Source organism: Colletotrichum scovillei (genome assembly GCF_011075155.1).
Source record: "Colletotrichum scovillei strain TJNH1 chromosome Unknown Contig00015, whole genome shotgun sequence".
Classification (NCBI taxonomy): domain Eukaryota; kingdom Fungi; phylum Ascomycota; class Sordariomycetes; order Glomerellales; family Glomerellaceae; genus Colletotrichum; species Colletotrichum scovillei.
In genome coordinates this window covers 103,977-126,600 of record NW_023336273.1, presented here as the reverse complement: position 1 = coordinate 126,600, position 22,624 = coordinate 103,977, and the positions used below count along the sequence as shown (strand labels likewise).

The 22,624-nt window shown below is 52.3% G+C and overlaps 4 protein-coding genes across 4 annotated transcripts; 2 read left to right on the top strand and 2 right to left on the bottom strand.

Annotated features, from left to right (window-relative positions):
• Positions 1–2,764: 2,764 nt before the first annotated feature.
• HER10_EVM0011194 (FAD binding domain-containing protein) lies at positions 2,765–5,940 on the bottom strand. Its single transcript, XM_035480632.1, has 6 exons — positions 4,722–5,940; positions 4,404–4,668; positions 4,195–4,358; positions 3,932–4,103; positions 3,551–3,863; positions 2,765–3,496 (listed from the first exon to the last, which is right to left on the bottom strand). The coding sequence occupies exons 1-6, from the start codon at positions 4,929–4,931 to the stop codon at positions 2,998–3,000; spliced, it is 1,623 nt and encodes a 540-aa protein (XP_035325752.1). The 5' UTR covers positions 4,932–5,940; the 3' UTR covers positions 2,765–2,997.
• A 3,291-nt stretch (positions 5,941–9,231) lies between these two features.
• On the top strand, positions 9,232–10,282 carry HER10_EVM0012222 (uncharacterized protein; the record flags this gene model as incomplete). The annotated part of the gene is made up of 2 exons (XM_035481620.1): positions 9,232–9,580; positions 9,630–10,282. 2 exons carry the CDS (start codon positions 9,232–9,234, stop codon positions 10,280–10,282), a joined length of 1,002 nt encoding a protein of 333 aa, XP_035325759.1.
• Positions 10,283–14,874: 4,592 nt separating this feature from the next.
• HER10_EVM0010508 (uncharacterized protein) lies at positions 14,875–16,739 on the bottom strand (the record flags this gene model as incomplete). The annotated part of the gene is made up of 2 exons (XM_035479965.1): positions 15,739–16,739; positions 14,875–15,680 (listed from the first exon to the last, which is right to left on the bottom strand). The coding sequence occupies exons 1-2, from the start codon at positions 16,550–16,552 to the stop codon at positions 14,875–14,877; spliced, it is 1,620 nt and encodes a 539-aa protein (XP_035325750.1). The 5' UTR covers positions 16,553–16,739.
• A 3,589-nt stretch (positions 16,740–20,328) lies between these two features.
• HER10_EVM0012826 (uncharacterized protein) lies at positions 20,329–20,864 on the top strand (the record flags this gene model as incomplete). Its single annotated transcript, XM_035482208.1, has 2 exons — positions 20,329–20,427; positions 20,481–20,864. The coding sequence occupies 2 exons, from the start codon at positions 20,329–20,331 to the stop codon at positions 20,862–20,864; spliced, it is 483 nt and encodes a 160-aa protein (XP_035325764.1).
• Between the last annotated feature and the right edge of the window lie 1,760 nt (positions 20,865–22,624).

The following is a 22,624-nucleotide window of genomic DNA, read 5'->3' as shown; positions in this document are numbered from 1 at the left end:
GCATATAGCGAAGACACTGGTCGGAAGATGTCGATCTATCTGTCGAAACACACGTGGGAATCGCGGATGCCCACACTAACAGAGAGAAAGGCAGCCATGCTACTGGGAGATGAGGGAAAGCTAAGCGCGGCTGGAATGTTCCCGTACGTCGAGGGAATGCCAGTAGTGATCAACGAGAACAAGTACATGGGTCTCAAGGTCGTAAACGGAGCAGAATTCATAGCCAAAGGGATCCTCCACCCACCGGGACTAGAAGAGGTCGTTATAGGAGAGAGGTTGTCTGTATTCCTCGGACCTCCTAGCGGTATCATCCTCGAATCCGAAGAAACAGCTGGGCTGGCATTCCCCGACCTCCCGCCCGGTACCGTGATGTTGCCGGTAACCAATATACGGGTTGCGGAAAAGCATGCCAAAACGCTCAGGCCGGATTCAAAGAGAGCAAACAGCAAGCTGGGGTTAATCCGGACAGGGTTGCCGTGCACACCGGGATTCGCGTTAACCGACTTCAAGGCTCAGGGTCGGACACTCGGTAAGACACTGTTAGGGCTGTACGGGAGGACGGCAAGTAGGAATACCGGGGAGCTCGAAAAATGCGACGCGGTAAGTATGTATGTGCAGCTGTCCCGAGTGCGGCGGTTTGAGGATATAGGTCTTATAGAGCCGTTGAATGTGGCTCAATTTTTAGAAGCGCGCATGCCGGAGGAGGTGGTTAAAGGAACCGGAAGGTTGAAGGATCTCGCGGAAGGGACGGTCAGAGATTTCGAGGCGAGGCAAGGGCGGTGAAGATAAAAGCGGAGGGAGCGGACTAGCAGACGTAGAAGTACAAAGAGCAGGAAAGGCTTATCCGCCCTACGCTGGACGTTGCAGTGTGCCTTCATGTGTCCGAAACCCTCTTAGTGTCGTCTTGGCCAGTGTGGTGCACCTCGGAACCGGTGCCAGAAGGCGGGTAAGCGATGCCTGCACCAGGGGTCTGCGCAGGACCAGGAGCAATTCTCCGTATATCGAACGTACGATGAAAAGACAATACAAAGGAGACCTCCGAAACCTGCTGGGCTAACAGCTGGGACTCGGATGTCAAGTTCGAAATCGAAGCGCGGACGATGTCCAGTCGGGATGTAAGATCCATGTATCTAGTAACTAGCTCGGATGCATCCATTCTGGCTAGTGTAGAAGCACGTGAGGCAACGCCTGGATTGCCGAGTGTTTCGAGCTCCATCTCCCATCGATTCAGAGCAGGGAAACAGTCAGCAAGCGTGCCCGGTGGTTGCCCGACCAAGCCCAAGGATACACCCGAAGGCCTAGTCAAGGAGGTATCTAGTATCAGTTAAGAAAGGGGCATGTTGATTAAAACAGGACAGACGTACGATTACTGCACCGGGAGCCTGCGTTGTTCCACCAACAGTTAGCACAGCCGCCCTTCGTGACCTGGATACCCTCAGAGGATTGCAGTATCACACATTGCTCCCAAGGACCATTCGCGCGGGCGCATCGGTCGCACGGGGGACGACGCTCAATGCCCGTAGCCTGTACTAAAGTAGCAACGATACGGTAACCATGACCCAAAGAAAGGGGTTTGGTTTGTTTCCGAGGAGTAAGCTCGCGGGTTACGGGGGAACAAGACAAGATCCGAACACTTCGGCTAGTCCGCATGGAAGGGTCAACACCAAGCCGATCCAGGAGGTCAGTACCAGCTAAAGGAGTAGTTAGCGAGAGTGCTATTAGAAAGGGAACGATTGAAGACAACATACTGTCACAAAGCACAGGGCGACGACGTCCAGGCGTAGACATGGAGAAGGACGGTGGTATATGAAAAGTACCAGCGGTTATGATAAGTAGTTGGATGAGGCAGGAAGGAAGAAGTCGAAAAAGGCCCAAAATGGAAACAAGCCAGAAAGACCAGTATGCAAGCTTAGTCAATTCGAGGCAGGGGGCGGGAAGACGATCCTTGACGATGATTGGCCATGAGAAGAGTAAGTCGAAGCTGATTGGCGACAACGAAGACAAAGAGCGCTGATTGGTCAGTGATGATCTCTAGCCAATCAGCATCGATTTTTGCTCTGACCAATCACAGGCCGTAGGACAGGGGGGAACCAAGGCAACAGAGACTTTTTTTTCCTTTGCTCGCGCCTCGGATGGAGGAGTTAACCTTCCTAACGGAAGGCATGCTTGCCGACAACAGGAAACTCAATCGAGTTATGAGGCCATGTCTGCAACATCCAGATAGCCGTCGGACATGAAGTTCCAGCCTTGACCGGCGCATCTACGTCCCACCCGAGATGCCGACCGAGTGGCAAGACCCAATTTCCGTTTCGTTTCTTGGTACGCGATTTCTTTTGCAAAAATAGCGATCCCTCAAAGCCTCACTCTAGCTCTTCAGCCTCAACAAGCTTGCGGAGGGCAACACCCATCCTTGACTGAGTGCTACATCGAAACGTCAATTCCCTTTGTAATTAGTCCCTTCACGGGTCTTCCTTCGTTCTGCTGCGCCCCGCTGGGGCGTCGAGCCCGAAACCACATCACGGTGTACTGAATTTCTGGCAAGGTTAAGCCGGAGATGGAAGCTCGGCCAGCAAGGTTAGCATAATTCTTAGTCCGCTATAGACTCAGCACTACTCCTTCGTTCCGTCAATGTCATTGCCGAGTCTTACGGTTTCACGTCGTCCCGCAGCTGCTCTTCGGCGGTTGCATGCATACGAACCACGAAACATAGACACCTCCATCGTGGAGATTTGAGATCTTTAGAAGCTCAGCACGGTATCTGCATTACCCTGATGTCAATCGGACGATACCATTGCGTACGCATCTCTTGGCAGAGGACGCGAGATCAATACGTCACAACGAATTGTACCTGGGCGCTACGTGTCTATCGTCTATGGTTATCATGTTTTCCCTCAAAATCCATGCTAGAGATTATTCGCTTCTTGACATTTGCATATTTCGAATTCTAGTGGCCGTCCTTACTTCCTTCATATCGAGCTCGTTGATTGTATTTAGGACTCAAACAGGGATCCGAAAGCCCGTCTTCCGAAGGTCCTGGAAAACTCTGCCTGGGTCATATTCCAACGAAACGCTCCTCAGGAAGTGAACCGTTTCCTCGCCATAGTGCAGAAATGGCGTCTGATTAAGGCCGCTGTAGTTCAAAAACTCCCAGTCCTTTTGAAGTCCCTCCTTACAAGCAAACTCGTTGATGGCACTCTCTAGTTCGAGTAAGAGAGGCCAGATCAACTCCTGGTTCTCTGCGGTATCTACCGTGAGTGCTAGGAGCCACATGAGAGCCGGACCGTCTGCGATCACTCTCCCAAGGCCGAGGACGTTGCCGCCTCGTTCATCGCCATGGGCCACCATCGACTTGGTCACAGGCTGGAATTGAGTGAGAAGCTCGAAGTTGGAGTCTGAAGCTGCGAGATGCATTTTCTTCGTGTATTCTGGCACGATACCAAGAACAAATTCCATAATAAGGGCGCTGTGTGAGGTCATGCCGGTCCTCCAATTGGCGCTGTGTCATGGTCAGCCATGTCGCTCCTTCGGTGAATTTCGATACGAGACGTACTAGAGTCCTAGGGGAGTTGGTCCGGTGAACTCAGGAACCATCTCTGTGACAGATCCGACGCGAGCTGTGCTTGAAACGTTGGCAATTCTGGCAAATTCTCGGAAGGCGGGCGCGGAACTTTTCGCGTCACTGTTCGTTAACACTGCGACGAGGCTCAGCCCCTGCTGGCCATACAGCAGAGTCACGATGGCCTGGCTGGCCGGGTCTTCGTCCATGGTGTTGACGAACTTGACGTAAGCGTTGACCACGTCATCTGTCTTGCTCAGGTCGTAGGTTGTGATCCCACCCCATATCTGGGTCGAACGGACGACCTCTGTGGAAAGTCAGCCATCATTGCGCCTCATTACGTACGCTCACATCACAATATCATTTGCGACTTACCGACATCAACCCGTGTGACGAAACCAAAGTTTCCCGAGCCCCCCTTGAGAGCTTTCCAGAGACCGGAGTTCTCGTGCGCGTTGGCGCTGACAATGGTACCATTGGCGAGAACAACCTCGAAGTTGACAACATTATCGCAAGCGAATCCTCTCCTGTTGCTGTGGAAAGAGTACTGTCGAGAGTCAGTCTTCTCTTGTCAGAAAGAAACCAGTCTCTGCTCGTCTCGTGACGGTCTTGCAAGCAGAGGGACAGAGGACACGTACCCCACCGCCCGTGGTAAAACCCCCAACCCCGACGACAGAAGCTCGTCCTCCAACAGCCGTGACACCGAAAGGATCCAGAGCGGAGTATACATCGCCCCAGTTCGAGCCTGGGCGGACGGAAGCGATGCCGGTGGTCGGGTCATATTCGGTCGAGTTCATGTAGCCTATCGCATGTGAGCCTTGTTGCCAGATGAAGAGGCGATACTCACCGAAATCAACTGTGATGCCATCCTTGAGCCCGTTCGAACCGCTAAACGCCGAGTGGGCCCCGCTTCTCATCCCAAAGGAACAATTTCGAGCAGATATGATCTGGATGGTCCTGGCGACGTCTTCAGAAGTCTGAGGCAACACCATACAGCGAGGTGGCTCAGCCGCATTGGCGGAGTAGTACGACTCCAAGCGATGGTGGAAATTCTCGTTGCACGGAGTCAAAACCTTTCCAGAAAGTGCATCGTCTTTCAGGAGAGCGAGACACTTTTAGTCTAGCGTCAGTATGAGATAACGTGGTGGGTAGATTGCCGACATACACATTTGAATTCAGAGCGTTCAACGGCGGCTGATTCGATGGCGGTAGCCGCTAGGATGAATGCGACCGCGAGATAAAAGATTTGCATAGTTGCTCGAGATATGCGGAAGAAGGAGACCGTGATTGATTGTAGAGGTCCGAAGTGACGGGGAAAGAGTCGGGTTTTTATACTCACGACTTCGCAAATCCTCCCGTACCCAGTCGTAGGCATCTAGCTGAAGTGCTCACGATCGCTCACCGCCTGAACACAGAGGAGGGTTGGCCATGTTGAGGATACGAGGTCTGGGACAGCCACTGTAGACTCTGGTGATGGGTAGCCCGGCTCTCGCACCTGGGGTGCAATACCATGGCTCTATTGCACAGGAGCGGGGTATTGCTCACGTTGTCAGGCCATTCGGGGTAGACGCTAGCGAAACCGGGTAAGCCGAATGGTGGCATACGTGCAGCGGCCGGCAGGCCTGGGTTCGGGAGTCATGCAATCTACCCTTTCCCGGCCGGCCTGCCCAGATAGGGAGTCTGGCTCCGCCTGGCTACTTTCATATCGCTCAATCAAGGAGAGGACCGATGAGACATTTCCGAGTAATCATAGATGTGATCTGGCGGTAAATTTGGGTCAAAGACCGTTGGTAATTCAGCAGAGAGACAAGCTCGCACCTGTTTGCTATCTCAAGCCCCTACTGTCGCCTGATGCTATCAGATATACAGAGATGCGCTAGAGACCTTTTTCTCCTGTACCGGCTCGCTCCAAGCGCTATCAGCTCCTGCACTATCTGCGCCGCTTGATTGACTTCTCGGGGCAATGATTCCCAATTCTACAATGGAATCCTGGGACTCGCGCAATTGAACTTGACTCGAGCGTTGCAGATGTGACCGTCTTGTCCCCGAGGCTCGGTTTGTGAAGGTGGATCGATTCACTATAGAGGAGTCGGGCTTGTGGGCCCTGAAGAATTGGCGCACAGCGGGCACACAAGCGCAGATTAGAAGGAGGTTGACTTCGAGAAAGCTTTTGTCCGTCAGTGAGTATTGCAGGTTGTACTTCCGCGAAACGTACGAAGTGATATTGGCCGGCGCGGCGTCCCAGGTAAGGTCTTCGCTGCCTTGAATCTGGATGAGAAGATACAGCCGGAGGATAGAGGTGACAGTGGTGCTGCGATCTACGTCAGTTCTCATACGAAGCTCTGGTGCATGGCGACGTACAGTAAGCCGAGGCTGAAAAATCCTGTGAGCCTAAACTTTCTGCCAAGGCTTGTCTGAAGTTTGAACACGGGGCGAATGGGAAGAATCAGCAACACCAAGTCCATGATGATGTTCGAGGCAGCCGTTGCCAGAAAGAGGGCCACAGCATCGAGTGACAGACTCGGGAGGCGCGAGAGGTATAGCAGCAGGGTGATGGTGACTGTAATCGTTATCACAACACCTTGTGTGATCCTTGCAGCCTTGTATGACCACTCATCGACATAGAACGTTTCTAGATAGAGGCAGAGTATAGACGCCTTCGCACAGCCGATGGACATCATGAACGCCGGCGCCGCATTGTAACTGAGCTGTGACTGCTTGTCAACCATGATTGTCTCATCTGAACAGGCCACGGTACGCACCTCGACGTATATCCGGAATCGATCGTCTGGAATGGATACTCGCGGGAAGCACATTGTACCCATGGATATCGCGACTACGCCAACTTCGTTAGCATTTTCCATCCCCGGGTCTTGGAGGTACTTGCCAATCATCAGAATTTGCATGGCGGACGAAAACACCTGGCGTTCCGGAATGAGTTCTGGGTATCATTAACGTGAACTCCTATCTTACTTACCCAGGAGAAGACCGCCAACACTGGGTATAGTACGTCAGTTGTGCTTCTCTGCTGTACGTCCTTCGGCTGTGTGATCACTTACTGTCGCTTAGCTTCAGAATTCCATCATGTTTCCTGTGGTAAAGCCGCAAAAGAACGAGGAAAGTGGAAACGCCATAGCCAACACCAAACACGACGTAGTGAAGGTAGACCAGGTTCCCGGTTGCCGCGGGAGCGACGGTGTTCGCAGAGGTAAGGCTGGACTCAGACATGATGTTCGTGTTGTTGACTCAATGTCAATGGATTCTTCAGGTAGTCGACGATTGCCAACGTAGGAGAACTCGGGGACCGTCACGTCTTATAAAGCCCGGCAGGAACCGTACGCGGAGGACGGCCGGCCCTACACCCAGTCCGGTGTGATTGAAGTCCTGAGACATCTCCTGACGGGGGAATTAAACTTTACTTTGGTGGCGGCGGCGTTGTTGAAGAATTGGCAATACGAGCATTTCCTGTCCCGAGATCCCTACCACGGATCGGCTCCTATAGTCCTGCCATGCCCCAGGTCAAAAAGGAAGAGGCGTGGGTTTTTGTCAAGAAACTTGCACCCACTCCTGACATATGTGCATGCTACGGAAGATCTAGTGGTTCCTCTAGACAGTATGCTGCTCCTATGGCAGCACTGGCTGTAATGCTCTCCGCGCGATGCTGCCGCTGGAAAGCACAAATCCAACTGAGCACCACTCAAGTTGAGAGAAGAAGCCTCCACGCCCTGTACATTAGTCTCTCGGGACAATGGCCCGGCTCATGCCCTATCTACATCGGGAACTTATGCGTCCCCGAAACCCCTCGGCGCCTCCAAGAGCATCGGCAGTCACCCTTCAGCCATCGAAACCCGTCTTCCCCATCGCGTTGAGCACTTCCAGTCTAGTGTATAACGAGGTGATGAAGTCGGCTGCGGCAGATGTGATTGGCCCGCGAACGACATCCTGATCCGGTTAGTGGGCGACCGTGCGTTGACTCGTCCGTCCGCCCCCTCTGATCGAGGCCCGGACGTTGCGGCTTGTACCGTCTGGTGTCCCTGGCGGGAAAGGACTCGGTGGGGCTCTGGGGGTGGCCGTAAGCTCAGCGCAGCAAAACGGCGCGGTACCTCTGACTCTAAAGACGCCATAGGGTGCAGTTCAGCAGGGGCGTGAGGGAGCCGCCCGGTGTCCACAACCCGTTCGAGCTACGACCATCCGTACCCGAGGCACGGACTTTTGGGGTTGGCTAGTGACAGCGCTGGTGACCCTTGCATAAACCTTGGAAGGAATCAGCCCTTCGAAGTCTCAGACCGGACCCCAGCCCGCAGATAGTGAGCTGCATAGAGCACAATATCCGATACGACGATCGGTCACCTTAGCCAACATCGTTCAACCAGGATTTTCGGCCACCAAGCGGCGACGAGACGCGCGCCAAGGACGGCCGCAAGACACTCTGATTTTCAAGTCTCTCGACAGCACCGCAGGGGACACCCGGCTATCGGTGCGGGGGTTGACCGGGGTGCTCGTGGTGCATTTCACACGTAATGTCCATCGAACGAACACTACTTCCCCCGTGTCTTTGGGGCTATCTTCGCTCATCGCTGAAGAGAGGAGTTGCTTAACACTGTGACGCCAGGCCATGCAGGGACTGGCACTACTAACGCAGTTCACCTTCGGCTCAGTTGGTCGCAGAGCAAAGAATCTCAAGTTGGCATAGGTTACATTGAATGTTGGAAAACTATCTGCTGTGTATGGTACTATGTCTGATGGAATCCACTCATTACTTCTTGCTGGTCGGGTCCTCGCATCCAAGCCTTGCCATCCCGCTAGGCGTTGCCTTTCAGGGCATGTGACACTGATATTACACAACACGGCCAAACGAAGCTCGCGAGAGCCATCTCGTGGCTTTCGCTGCTTTCATTCAAGGACATGACCATCTCTGGCCCGTAAACATCGTAGTAGACCTGTGGGGGGTGGCACTGCTGCTACTGCTCCGTCGAGGATGCCCTCTTCAGAATGTATTTAGCCAGGCCAACATATTCGGAAAAGTGCTCGATAGGTTGATGGGCAGGTTTCTCCCAGCCTTTGAAACACAGTCCGTGATTTTCCGGTTCTTGCCACAGCTCTTGATCTTTTTCATTGTTCTCTTACAGATTCACGACGTAAAAGTGAATATCGCGTTTGTCATCAGGCAGTCTGTCAGAGACGGTACCAGAGGCAGTCTTGAGCGTGTACATTGGCAGGCAGCTGAGATTCCCGATCGCAATCACGAGAATCGCCGGGATCATTGCCATTTTCGCACCTCCTATGATAAGATATGGCAGTCGTAAAACCTTCCCATGCCGCGGTTGCCTTGAGGCCTAAAAATACTCATTAGAAAATGACATAGCCAATGGAGTGCAAGCAACCAAGTTGTTACAATGAGCTGCCCAATTGCCGGTCTCGTATTGCCGCTGGTAACCAGAGTGGGGACGCCACGTCACTGGCAAGAATGGTTAGACCAGTTCCTCCATTATTTACCAATCCTCCTTCCCAATCGTCCCATTTTTATCGTTCTCGTTCTGTTAAACCACTTTTCTCCCAATCTTCTTCCCAATCTTCCTTTTGGTTACGACCAAGCTCCCACGAGACACCCCCGGCCCGTCTCCCCCCTTACAGGACGAAGAAGCCCACTAAGCTTCCCACAGCGGTTGCCTTCAATGGCGGCACGGTCTTGGCCGCTTATTCCTCTCGTGATTGAGCGCGTGCAGAATCTGCAGCGTGGCCCGTACAAAATTGACCAGGCTTTGAGAACCGCAGCTGAGTCCAATGAGAACTCCACAGAAAAGATCATTCTTGAGACGAGCGAATCGGCCTGGCGTGCATACTACACGGCGACGAAAGGGTTAAAGTCAGATCATGGCTTTAGTGGCAAGGCCAAAATGAAAGAGTTAGTTGATGACCTCAGCCGCCAGCCTATCGACGAACAGCGTGATTTTGCAAAGCAGCTTGCCTTGCACATAACAGAGGGTGGAGGAAACATCGACTCGCATGGTGCTAAACGTCGTCGTATGTGCTACACCTTGGGATGTGTCCTGTCATCTAACATCTATCATAGGAATCACAACCGAAGATCAGACAGCACCTTTTGTATCATCGGCGATGATACTAGACAACTCGGACGCGCGCCCTGTCGATCCCGAGCACTCTTTGTCGGAGCCAGTACCTGGTCATGGAGCCTCGCCAAGGGACGTGTACGTTGGTGCTCCTCTCAAACCAGCCGAGAAATTATTTCATGAGCATTTCTGGGACTCGATTCGAAGAATACCGAATCCCGAGCAGCCTGGTGCGTGGCTGGCCGACATTTCCATGGTATTTCAACAAGGTCATATTCGAGAACATTTTGGCTGCCAAATGGAGATCGGAATTGCGGAGGAAAAGGTGGCAGGTCTTGCTTTCGAGTACTTTGGTGTCAAAGTAGAGACTAAGGATGGCGTCAGATCAGTGCGTGTCAATGGCGGTGGCAAGATAGAACCGGATCCATCAATCAAACTGCGGGCTTGTGGTCGGGATTTGTCTGGCATATTCAGGAATGACCTGCACGAAGGCGCATGTACATCTCCTATATACCAGCGAGAGAATGAGGAACTGCGAAATCGCACTGATGGCGTGTCGATGACAATCCCGGCCAAGGCGAAGGATGCTGGCAGAATTACTGTATTCTTGGGAGAATGGAGAGCATCAAAGATCAAGACAGAATTCTATGGCTAACCCGAAAGCTGCCTCATTCCTCCTCCTTGACCTTGCCCTCCTCAAACAGGACGCTGACGCCCCTTTTCAAGGATGCTTGACCACTACACTTTGAAAGCCTTCGAATAGGTTGTCCATCTTCCTTCCCACTCGCGAAGACTGTCACGGTGCAGTTTTGCCAATATACCATTTGACCGGACCCTATGACTGGCTGCGCGCCTGTTTTTGCGTCGCGAAAGAAATCGTCGTTGTTTCTGTGCGTGTCGAGCGCGCCTACTTCAAATAACTAGAAGAAGTTAATTAGGTACTTCTCATCTAGGATGACGGACGCACCTCCATCTGGATTGATTCTGAGAAGATAACTAGTCAAGATCGCTCGAGTTACTCGCCTCGATTGTCTTGGAAAGGACAGTGTTCGAAAGTTGCTTGACTTCTGCGTTGCGAACAAGTGTTTACGGTTTGTTACTGCTCGTTTATGAAGTCGTCTCCGTTGGCATTTGGAGTTGCAAGAAGTGGAACGCACGCATCGTTCGGGCCCCTTCCCAGAGCCTGACGGGCCGTAACACCACGAAGTGTGGGACTTTGGCTGGAGGCAACAGCCAGAGGCAACGGCCAGGCACAAATTACTGTCGGGCGCGGGCGTGCTATATGAGGGGTTAACAACAGCAATGATGCCCAGTCGTGTGTTGTAACGATGAAACCGGGCGGGCGGATGCAACAAATGATGGAAGAGGGGTTGAGTGACGTGGACTCACCGCCAAGAAAGCGTAGATGTGGGGTTGAAAAAAAATTCCACGACATGTGGATCTAGGTTGAAAGTTGGGAGGAAATCTGGGAGGAGAAAACTCAGGAGGGGAAATTTGGGAAGGGAGGGAGAAATTTGGGAGGGGGAAATTTGGGAGGGGGGAATTTGGGAAGGGGGAATTTGGGAAGGGGGAATTTGGGAAGGGGGAATTTGGGAAGGGGAATTTGGGAAGGGGAATTTGGAAAGGAAAATTTGGAAAGGAAAGGAAAATTTGGAAAGGAAAATTCGAAATTTCAAATAGTAAGATCCACTTTCAAGTCAAGGGAGGCATGGGAGGCTAACCAGGATGTTTTGGCCGGTTGAGCCTTAGCCTGCGGGCGTGACTCGGAGGGAGTACAACGTAGAGCTCACCGCATCAAAACCTCGATAAACTTCAATCTTCTGTCAGAATCTCTTGTAGGATTGCCATGAAATCGTAAGTGAAACTGTGAGAGTGGCACACCTACTGGCCAAACACAAGCAAGCCGATACATTTGTCTCGGACCTAGGGCGAGTTAAGGAACGATAGAAGTAGGTCTAGATGTCCTTGATGCTGCTGAAGTAGCTGAGGGTGAACGGTTTGTACAATACATTCCAAAGAGGTTCTTATGCAGAACAGACTGTTGGGACTATCGTCAGACACGGAGATCGGAAGGGTACTTGTCTGTTGTATGTGATCGAGTAACAGTGAATCAATCTTCATATCCCATCATTGTACAGTGAGATTAATATGCGATGCAACTTCAGCATGTCGAAACCAGCTTTGTCGAGCATGGCGACCATGCTATCAGCGTATTCGACATGTGGTAGCCAAGTCGTTCAGAGCCACGGAGAACCTCCTCATGGGCCACATGAACGGCCGCATTACAAGGATGCGATGGTGATCAAGTTCCCCCAATTCACCGTGGAGTCTTAATTGTGACTATTGGGTGCGGCTTGTCCAGGAGCCAGGCCGTCGCTCTCAGCATGAGCTTCGGCTCAATTTCCGTTATTACCTGCACGCGATGAAGGCTGGGCCGGCTGTTGACCCTGACAAGCCCTTAATGACTTGGCCACAGTCAAAGAAGGCACTCCAAGCTTGATATGCGGGCAGCCTCACGCCTGTGGTATTGTTGACGTTCCTGCGAAGTCCGCAGAAGCCGAAAGCATATAAGTTCGAACAGGTATCACCAATGAATGAATCAGAAGGTCTCAATAATCACAACTCTACATCGTTGATCAGATTAAAAATTCGCATTAACTTCAGACTTTGCAATCTCTTCTCGCGAATTCAAGACAGACACAGACTCCTGCGCACCAGAAGGCTGCACAAAGCATCATGTCAGACAACCCTACCTCGAACGAGCCAACCACCACAGGTCCTTCTATAGACATAGGCACTTTGACACCCGTGGTAGTCGAAACTCCGGAAGAGTACCAGGTAATTAAGAACGCGTTCCGGTCGGAAAACCTGTTAATTCCATTATAGAACAAATAGATCCAGAACGATTGACCTGGTTCTACCAAGCTCAATACCTCTAATCCGATTCCGAAGCCCGACCAATCCCAATATGGTGTAATAGTTTAAGACCCGGCGGCTTGACCAGAGGCTGGATGTATTGGTGTGAGCCAATGTAAATACACAGCCGAGCAGGCTATTGACTTTTGCAACTGTGCGTGAGGAAATGGAATGGCAAACAGAGAGAAGGTTAGCGAATATACATGAATTGCGATATTTTCTCTTAAGCCAACCTAAGTCCTTGGTCCCGCTTTAGTGGCATTTGACACCATGTTGGGATACGCTGTGCTTGAAAACCTGTCCCAAACGTACAGCCAGCCGATCTCGGTGCCCGTACCACGTCCCGAACGGTGCTCAACGGTGATAGCCGGCCCATGACCGGTGACCTGTGCGGTGCCCGTATCGCAATGGCTGTACTCAGCCATCCAGGTACACCAAGCGTTTCAAAACATGAGACCGCCTTCCTACTAGTCGAACGATAGCTACACTAAACTCGTTGTGAAGCCTAGATGAACCTGCGTTTGGCTTCTAATGGCTACGATGCCGATGTATTAGAATTGCTCCTCTCCCGCCTCATCCAGTCGGCAAAGAGGTCGGTCAACTATACCCTTCCGCTCTCAGCATTGCGAAAACTCTCCAGGCCGTGTTGGGCAGCTGCGAGGTCGGCGCACCATATGATACGGCCCCGCGGCGCTCGTGGATGATGCCGGTCTACAAAATAAGAGATTGCGGTCAACAGGACCCATCGCAACCATTGTCCGTAGCCTCGGTCTAATGCCAAAATCTAAGACTCTAGCGACAGGCAGCACGGCTCGTCTCGTTTGAGGAAGACAACACTATCGGGATGTGAGATGGGCTGTAGTCAGGCCGCCTTGATGGACTAGGGCATTGGCACAGATTACTAGCAAGAGAAGATAGCGGAACAACCATTACTCGATGTGATTATCGACTGACGGTGTGAAATATTTATGATTCTCCCGCTCTGCTGATTTAAGCCTCTCGTCCACCAACCCAAACCAACGACAAAGTATGCATGCATACACATTGCCCTTGGCATGTTTTTCGCGCATCTACAATCGCCCTCCGAGCTTTGTTCGTAATTATCTGTATCAAGCGCGAACCCGCATTCGTCCGTACACGATCGTAATTGTAAGGCTCGGTCGTTCGTCGTCGTAGGGGCCATTTCGCGGCTCGGGGCTGTTAAGATTTTCTGAAGCGTTGCGCCGTGATCCACTGCGAACAATCTGACCAAAGTTGGAAGAACATCTTGCTTCACGAAGGCTGTTATGATCTCAAGCGAAGATCTTTTGCCATCAAACCAACAGCAGCTTGAGTGATACGTCGAGTTTAGTTGCGTTTGTCGCGACATGCCTGTCGGTCCGAGTGTTTCCCCGTTGCCGATGCGTATGGCTTTGTCAGCCAGCACGGCCATCTTTCTTGCTGCGCTGGCACCAATAGGAGCTTGATCAGCCACATTTCGCATCGTCTAGCCCAGCGACCATGTGGGACACGAGAAGAAGGAGAACCTAAAGTGGCAGCTTGGGTATGCACCACGTGTTGCCATCTTACCATCACCATTAGTCTTTCTACTCGCCATGCGACTTCCGAGGTACACTAGTCGCGAGAAGGTGTTGCCTCTCAACCCAAATGGACCAGTTCAAAGTGCACCCGGCCAACCCTGAGCTTTCAAACAAGACCGGAAACGACACACCAGGGACGGCATGCCCCGTGCCTGGATTCCTGGGTCTGTTAAAAGAGGAAATGACCTCAGTTCACGAAGAGATATTGCAATCTTTCAAACTCGACCACGTATGGATATCTCCCCTGTCTTGAGTGAAGGATCCTAACAGGAGGTAGGGACGCGAGATCGTGAAGATGGTCGAGGCCAAGGGCCAAAAGCATGTGCGCACATACAAGTACGGCCCGTACAGACTCACTGGAAAGTTCACGGTGCCCGAGAACTCTATTTGCACATTCATTCCGTTAAAAAGCGCAGATCGCTCCCAGGATTTATCTTCGCCAAAGGCATCGTACCGAGTTGGACAGGAAGTACGTGAAATCGTGTGGCAGACTGAGTCACCTTTTCGTCTTCCAGCTGGTAGCTCTCTGTTTATAACGGACCCGTCTTGTCGTTTCCTGATGGAAAGACATGTTTTTGAATCTCAGCCAGCAGCGAATGAAAATCGTGGGTGTGAGAAGTATGACCACCTGATTAGCGGAGCGCCATAAGCACATGCGACGAGCAAGAGGACGGCAGTGCAAGCATGACATGGAGATATACGAAGCATCGCACGTAGATTACAGGTAGATGAAAATTGAAGTTGATGCTCACTAGTGCCCGCTCATATACCGAACACGGTCCTCATGATACGCCGGCTCAAGACGGCTAATTTGATTCCAATCGATGCCGCTCCAAAAACTTTCCGACGGAATGGTTGCGCCGGCTACATCGTAACGCGACCCGATGAAAGGGGCCGTGATGTTCTCGAGCTCGGCCGAGAGCTGGTCGACCGGGCCAGTCAGATCATGCATATAGCCGGCAGGCTTTTCTAATTGTGATCCATGGAAAGCCGTTTCGCAGCCGAACTCCAGTGTGAATGACGGAGTGAATTGGTCAGCACCAACGTTAGTAGGCATCTGGGGCAACCGATTGGATTGTAGCCCTTGCTCAAGTACGCTCTTGTCTGCACTGCTGCCGATGAGCAGGGACGGGGCAGAATCTCCAGCCTGTGCAAGAGCGCCTGAGACACCCGAAGCAGCAGTATCAAGTGGTGACCTGTCTGGCCTTTGAAGGCTGGTCCGCTGTCGTTTCCCTGTCGGCTCAGATTGAACTTCGCTCAAGGGACGCTTGTTACCTGTCGTAGGCTTTGTTGTGTTCTGCTGATAGATTTTAAACCATCTTTGGAAATCGTCTGGGGTAAACTTGGTGACACCTAATGCGGGTCCCAGTTGTTCGTAGCAATCAATGCCTGTATGAAGGCGGATACGGGCCCAGACGATGAACGGCAAATAGAAGGGAAGCTCGGTCTCGAGCGACGATATCATGTTCGATGGGATCTTAGCCATGGTCTCTTTCCGAAACCGATGGTCTGGCCCGGACCTGGATAGACTGTCAAAGTTTGAGAGGCTCATCGCACCTAAGCAGCAGCAACTGGTCAGCACTGAAAGAAACTCGACTCGCACTGAGGGCCGCACCATGAAGGAACATCTCTGATGCAAGATGCCCGCGATGGCGAAAGAGCGATTCCTCCTGACGCGTAATCCATACTGGAACGTTCTCGTACATTCGTTGTGTCTTGCTACCCGCGCCGGTTCGTTCGGAGGACCTAGCTGGCGATAACGTGTTGTGAAGAAATTGCTTGATGGCCTCGTCGATCAATTCTGTACGCATTTCCAGCTGACGGGCGACGCAGCATTCACCCAAGAAGACTACGTGGCTGTATCTGGACAGGGAGGTGACACGATCGGGGCCACCGATGCTCTCTGCTTTCCCCGCCCGATGCGTGATGTAGTCTGTCATGTCCCTGGGGATACAGGACTCCCCACAGTCGCTTCCGAACCAAAGGATATCATCGATTGCTTTCGCGATGCCTTCGAGGTTCGTCAGGCCGAGCCGCTTCCTCGCTCCAAGCCACCCATCTTCGGTGTCCGGAACTTTTTGAAAAAAAACTCTATACTGTCTTTTGGGAAGGCGCGGCGAGTCCTTTGTTCGGCCGGTTTTCTTTGGCCTGTTCCTCACACTGTCCGGCGTCTGCGAGTGCCAGACGCGCGAGAGCGGGAGAGTAGGGCTTGGGTTCGTCACTCGGTTGAGGTGGGCAGGAGGGGTCGGAGGAGGAACGAGCGGTCGGGGCTCTGACCACGGCGTCGGGGAGAGGATCGTCAGTGATGACCTGGCAAAAGCATTTGTTTGCGGTTGGTACGGTTCAAAATCCATTCGATGGTGAGGCGCCCCTTCCTGGTGCATGCTTTGGACGCGGTGTGGATTGAAACAATATTGATGCTGGTCCATTGTGAATGGGTAGGTTGTCAAGAGCGCGAAGAAATTTCCCTTGTGTAGTGTGCATGCTTTGTCCTTCGGACCTTTCCTCTTTTGGGGTCAGGACACGTCCTGACATCGAAAAGAGTATAGGGGAGAAGCAAAGGCACAGGACATGATATGTGATGTATTTAGGTATTTCCCTTGAATACAATGGCCACCGAGACCAGGCCGAGTACTGGTAAGGATAAGCACCCAATTAACCCCATGCCGGGATTGTCTGCATACTTCTGATACTTCTACGAGGGGGTGAGGATCAGGGGGTAAAAGTAAGCAAGATGGCGTGCCGTGAGGGCCGAGACCCATGTCAGTCTGTGAGCATTCCATGCCACAGTGATTGGCCCTGATTTTACTGACTATGCCGCTTCGAGAGTCAGGATTTGTCCTGACATCCCATAGAGCCTAGCGTCATTAGGGATCCCTAGTCTGTGCAGTACTAGAGAAGTTGCTGTGTCAGTCACGCCCCCTACCACGATACCCGGCACTGGCTCGTGCACGCTAGCTTGTACACACCCCTCTGCTGTGGGTTGCTGCATAGTAGCGTCCTCAACATCAGATCTTGGCCAACACTAAGCCAGACTTGGAGTCAGGATGTGTCCTGACAGTCAGATAGGCTTAGCGTCACCAAAGACACGCTTCATCGATATGTGCCTTAGTGCAGCTGACGCCGTTGGGGCGTGCGCCTCAAAACGTATGCACAGGAGCTGTGCCAGCATACTGAGCTAAAACGTTGCCGGGACGAATCCTGACGCCGGAAAGGCCGCAACAGCCGCTTGGTAGTCCGTCAAGTCGTGCCATTGACCAGCCTCGATGTTCGTGTAGCGTCAATCTAGCGAACATCATGTTGCAGTGTTCTGGACCTTCAGAATGGGCAAAGGCCCCGAACTAACCCCGTCTGCCTACTTGATATGCCATTCGCGCCTCCCGCCATGCAATACGCTAGATCATCTTGCGGAGTGGTGATGGCGTGAATCCAATACACTACTTTAGTGACCCATCTGTACACCTTTTGCTGGCCTGTTTTCCGACACTATTCCATTGCACGCCAACAGCGTCCCATTGCCTGTACCCGCAACCTGCCCCCACCCTACTGTGAAAGAGAAATGAGGGGAAAAGTCCACCTTCCAGGGTGGCTGCTACGACGGACTCTGGAGCTGGCCTTGGCTTCTCCACGGACAAAACCCCTACCCGGCTAGCTGAGCGTTCGCATTGTAGCCATGATCGGCGCAAGTATCTCCCTCAGCGCATGTCTGAACTCCTTCGACTCTATAGACTGGCGATATCGTCCCCAGCTGAGATACCTTCACGTCATGCAAATCTGGCCGTGCCTCTGCAACTTGACCTCTGCAAATGACACTGGGATTGGTGAACTCGCTTATTATTGCGTCAACTGCCGACGAGTCATCCCTTGTCTTCTGGAGCTGTAGCCCGAGACCCGGACTGAATGAATTTGTCCTGTGTAAAGCCCAGAGTGCAGAATAGAGCACGAAAAAAGAAAAAGAACTCAACGATTCAGGCAGGACATGAAACTTCGCAATTATCCCGTAGAGAAGCAGACACAGAACGGGGTAGACGCCAAATGCTCGGTAAGACCAGACCAGAGCACGCACATGGCATTATGTTACAAACATGTGATGCATCTGTTCATGACCATCAGTTTAAGCAGTTCGTCTGCACGTCGCAGGACACTTGCGTGCTAGCGGCAGCCTCCTAAGGTGAATCTCCGAGCACCCCTATGGAGATGGCTTACCAATTTAAGTCAACCAAATGCCACGACACAGAGTGAATTGCGAGCAAGGTACAATAGCCGGTAGAAGCCCTCCCATGTTCCAACGTATCGTATGTCTCCAAAGCCCGACATCGTGTACCGAGCATGGGTAAGCCCTAACGCCCCCGCACTAGATAATGTGGGACGCTATCTCTCAGCCAAAGTTGCGATGGCTGCTGCGGCGCGCGACGGTCAAGCTTGGCGTTGGAGTGCTCCGGACGCGAGGTACACTGCAGTGACTTCCCAGGATGGGGCCGACAGTAGTACGTTTGGTCCATCAACGCAAAGGTGATGCGTTCCTGGCGTCACTCCCTGTGGGGAGTGCATCAGAGAGTTGAACGGGGGCAAGCTTTACGGCCGTCAGACCAACAGGGGAACATGTTCGCAACCCTGCCTTTGGCTCGGTGATAGCGCGAACAGTATCCTTGTATGTTTTCCTCTCTGGTTCTATCGTGCGATGGAGGCCAGAGGCGGCCGTTCAGATCGATGTGGGCTCTATCGGACCCAGAGTATGCATCGCTGTAGCACTAGCATGCAGGTCAGATGCGCTGTTGGATTGCCTATGGCAATGGCGACTTCTATACTGTAATTCGACGCAGTCGCGCAGATTCCACCTAGCGTGTATGTTTGTTGCTTGAACAGGCATTTCTCTCTTCTCCTGTCTCTCCCCTGGGCGACCCTGCCAGGAGTTTCGTGGGGTTTGTCATTGCCGCCCCACCAATATCCTCTCAAGCCGCGCGGAGCGCTGGCAGACTTGCTGCAATGTGATATGGCCTTGTCAAGAACTTGGTTAGAGAAAGCTCTTCATAGCACCATCATCTATTTACATCTGGGCCGTAGCATGTGGAGCTAAAACCATTCGACGGAGGCGATCTGTTCCCGTGGTAGGCATGCACGTTCGTATCATTAGGGCGCGATCGTCCGTCATTTTGACCGTACGATACTTCAGCTCCTTACAAGACCCCAGACCGTGATACAAGCTGGAAGCCAATCATTGGAAAGACGAACCTGCGGGCGATCGAACGTGCCCGAGGGCAACCCCACCCTTGCGTATGTTATATTAAGCTTGTGCATCATACGCTCCCTTCACAGCAATTTAGCAGCCATCGATTCAAATTCAGCTGAACACGCTGGAAATGTGCAACTATACCCAGCACAAATATCAATGCGGTCACACCCGAAAGACTGCGTCGTCGTGGTGTCTAGTTTACGCAAAAACCCATCGACGATGCCCACCTTGCGTTACGTGGTTCAAAAAGCACGCCGATCAAAAGTGTGGCGATTGCAAACCACGCACTCCGGTTGCATGGGAGAGTATGATCAATCGGTAAGAACAGTCTCTCGTCGCAGGTGTGATTTGTCTGAACAAAACAGCAACGCCAAACCATGTCCACTGCAATTTTAAGGTGCAATCGGCGGTGATGGGGAGGCTTCGTAGACAAGGAGTCGATGTCGTTCCGGAAGGCTTTGCGCGCACTCTGGTGCAAATGGCCCATCTTCAAAGCCAGTGGAACGCAGAATGGTAATCCAAAGACTTTGTACATATCATGGCTGTGAGGGCAGGGGCTTCAAAACTTTTTTGGAAGAAGCTTTGTGCGTCACCTCTGTCGTTGGTCTCGCGTCTGAAGCTTCATAGTAGAGCTGTGATCGACGGTCGGGAGTTTCTGCCAGATTGTCAATCGTCCATCAATACTTTCAGATGGCTGTGGAGCAATAATTCAATACGCTTATCCTCACGCTAGGGCGGCCAACATTGGTGTCTCGTCACAATCCGCGCGGGGCCGAGGCAAGTCCTTCCATGGTTAAACTCAATTCACTGGACACCAGAGTACTGTTTGCGGACGGGTTGGCTGTTGTGGCGATCAGTTTGCTCATTCTTATGAGGCCCTTTACCCGCTTCGATACTGGGAGCTGAGCCATCGCTTCCCTCCGTCAACGGGAAGACTCCTAAATATCATATGAGAAGGTTCTTGCTGTACCCATGGACGACGATACTCTCAGTCTATTTCGCTGGCTTGAGCATGACAGCAAAAGCCCCAAGAAAAAATCCAAATCGATCCTATTCGTGAACACAATTAAGGTAAGGTTCAGAGTCCTATCCTTCATCACTTGAAATTCCTCTGATACACGCAGGTCGTCGTCCTTCGCCATAACTCACTTAGCGAAAGGGTGGTGTCGGTCGAATATCGCAATGTAGTACGCTCATCCTGTCCCGGTTGGTTGCATGTCAAAGGAAGGGCATCGCTGGCCTGGCAAAAGCTGCGGACTCGCTGGGTCTCGAAACCACAGGCGTTTTCGAAACAGCACAACACAGTGTCGAATGAGATTTCAGGATTCGGTACTTTCAGCTATCATGAAGTCTGGATAGATCAAGAGCGCGGCTTCTCCCACCACGGGCATGGTGGTTCGCATCTTAAGCAATTCAGAGTCGAAGGCGAAGTTTATTGGGGCCCAACGCTTCCTAGGCCCGACTTTCATGGTAACTGGTGGATGGTGGCCATAGGAATGACTGGATAGCCAGACCGAAGAGAATGATGTAACTGGTTTCGTGGTGGCACCACTCACGGTCCCCTCAGTCACCATTTTACCACATCTCGCTGCGGTTCATGAAGGCGATGTGCCAAACCGGCGACTTTTATGCGCTGGGATTTGGAGTGTTTGACCAAAGTGACCAAGCTGTGCCATAACCATGAGGAGTTGGACCAATGACGAGGCATGCATGCAGTGAGGCAAGGTGCTTTGTTGTGGACAACTTCCTGACGTGACTCTAGTTTGGCTGTTCCAGCTGCTCCAGGGCACGTTCAGTATGCATCAATCCTTTGCCTGCCTCAAATCCACGTTCGTGATTGGCTCTAGCTAATACTTGCAGTCAGGGTGGCTGTAGACGTAGCTCGTCGGGGGGCGGACTGCTGTATTGTTCTTCATCATTCTCAGCCATCGTTTGAGAGATCACCCAATGACGGATGGCGTCTCCAATGGCAGCCACTTTGAGAAGGTGGAAAACATTGTCTACTGAGAAGCGATCTTACCACTGCCGGAAACGCGGTAAAATTGCGTTCACTCAGTGGCAGTGTCACAATGACCTAGATCTCTCCCTGACACTTTACGTCTGGCCACACAGCAATCCAGGCTGCCTGTAGTGACTCCAACGACTGGGTTTATTATCAGGAGCAGACTTGAGTCGAGGATCTGTGGCCCTCGGCAAATGAAGGCATGATGCGTTCGACGGTGCGGGTCTATGCACGCATTATGAAAGAAAGCTGTAGTGCATGGTGCTTTTGTGATGCGCTCCGAAGATCGTGCCCTAGCCGCCATGCGTTCAAAGGCATCGTCAGCTACAACCCATCACTGGAGCTGGAGTATACTGTGCCGCCGCATCTGCGCAGGATCTTCGGGTCGCCGGGCAAAATTCCACACCCCAATTTCCCGCCTCTTTTCTTTCCGCCAGATGCTGGACGACCTAACCCAACTTTACAAAACCCATTTATGATACACGTTTGCTCATCGCTTCCGCGATATCTACGGTCAGGCGATGGTGCGAACAGAGATGTCGAGACGGCCAGAATCCGCCCACTCATCCACTTGAAGTCTCAGTCGGTGTCACAACGGAATGTCAACGGAACGTCAACAGAACGTCAACGGCGACGGGAACGGCGAAGAAGGGGCACCTCGTGCAGGAAGTAACAAAGTAGACAATAAGGCAGGCTGTCATATATGCATGCGACTTCCGTGTGCTGCATGGATGCTCAGTGATTGACTTGTATGGGCCGTCCATCAACAACCCGGTAAGATTGAATGAGGTCGCCATTCCTGCTCACGCCTGTTGGCGGACTGTACTACTCTGGTGCGCGGGACGTATCAGGCGGTCTCGAGCACGACTTCCGGACATGATGCTGTGCGATTTTCTCAGCAATAAGTTTGGCATGGCCAAGGCAAAGCCCAATGCTCTGAGCTGGCAGGCCTGTCACTGCTATACTCTGTGGGCTGTCACAAATTGACTTCCCACGCTATAGGGTGTCTCTTCAGCGCGATAGGCTCATCATGAAGAGCGAGAGCCAGAGCCACTAGGGAAAAGAGGGAGAGTGCTGCATTCGTGGACGATGAGTGGGGACCTCCAAATTCTGTTGAAGATTGCGCACCAGAGCTTTGTGGAAAGCCACGTCTTGCTCTTTCCGACTCATACGTCCATGGCGACCGGTCTCCTCGCTACAACAAAGCCTTGGAGAGTCGAGGAACCTGTCGCTAACGATTCACACGGAGCGAGCGCCAAGGACGGC

What these genes read in the sequence shown, in the direction of transcription:
- HER10_EVM0011194 (XM_035480632.1), bottom strand. Translation starts at nt 4,931, where the DNA reads ATGCCTACGACTGGGTACGGGAGGATTTGCGAAGTCGTGAGTATAAAA. An exon ending in TGGCATCACAGTTGATTTCG is followed by an intron (nt 4,359 to 4,403) that starts GTGAGTATCGCC and finishes CACATGCGATAG; the next exon opens with GCTACATGAACTCGACCGAA. An exon ending in GTTTTACCACGGGCGGTGGG is followed by an intron (nt 4,104 to 4,194) that starts GTACGTGTCCTC and finishes GACTCTCGACAG; the next exon opens with TACTCTTTCCACAGCAACAG.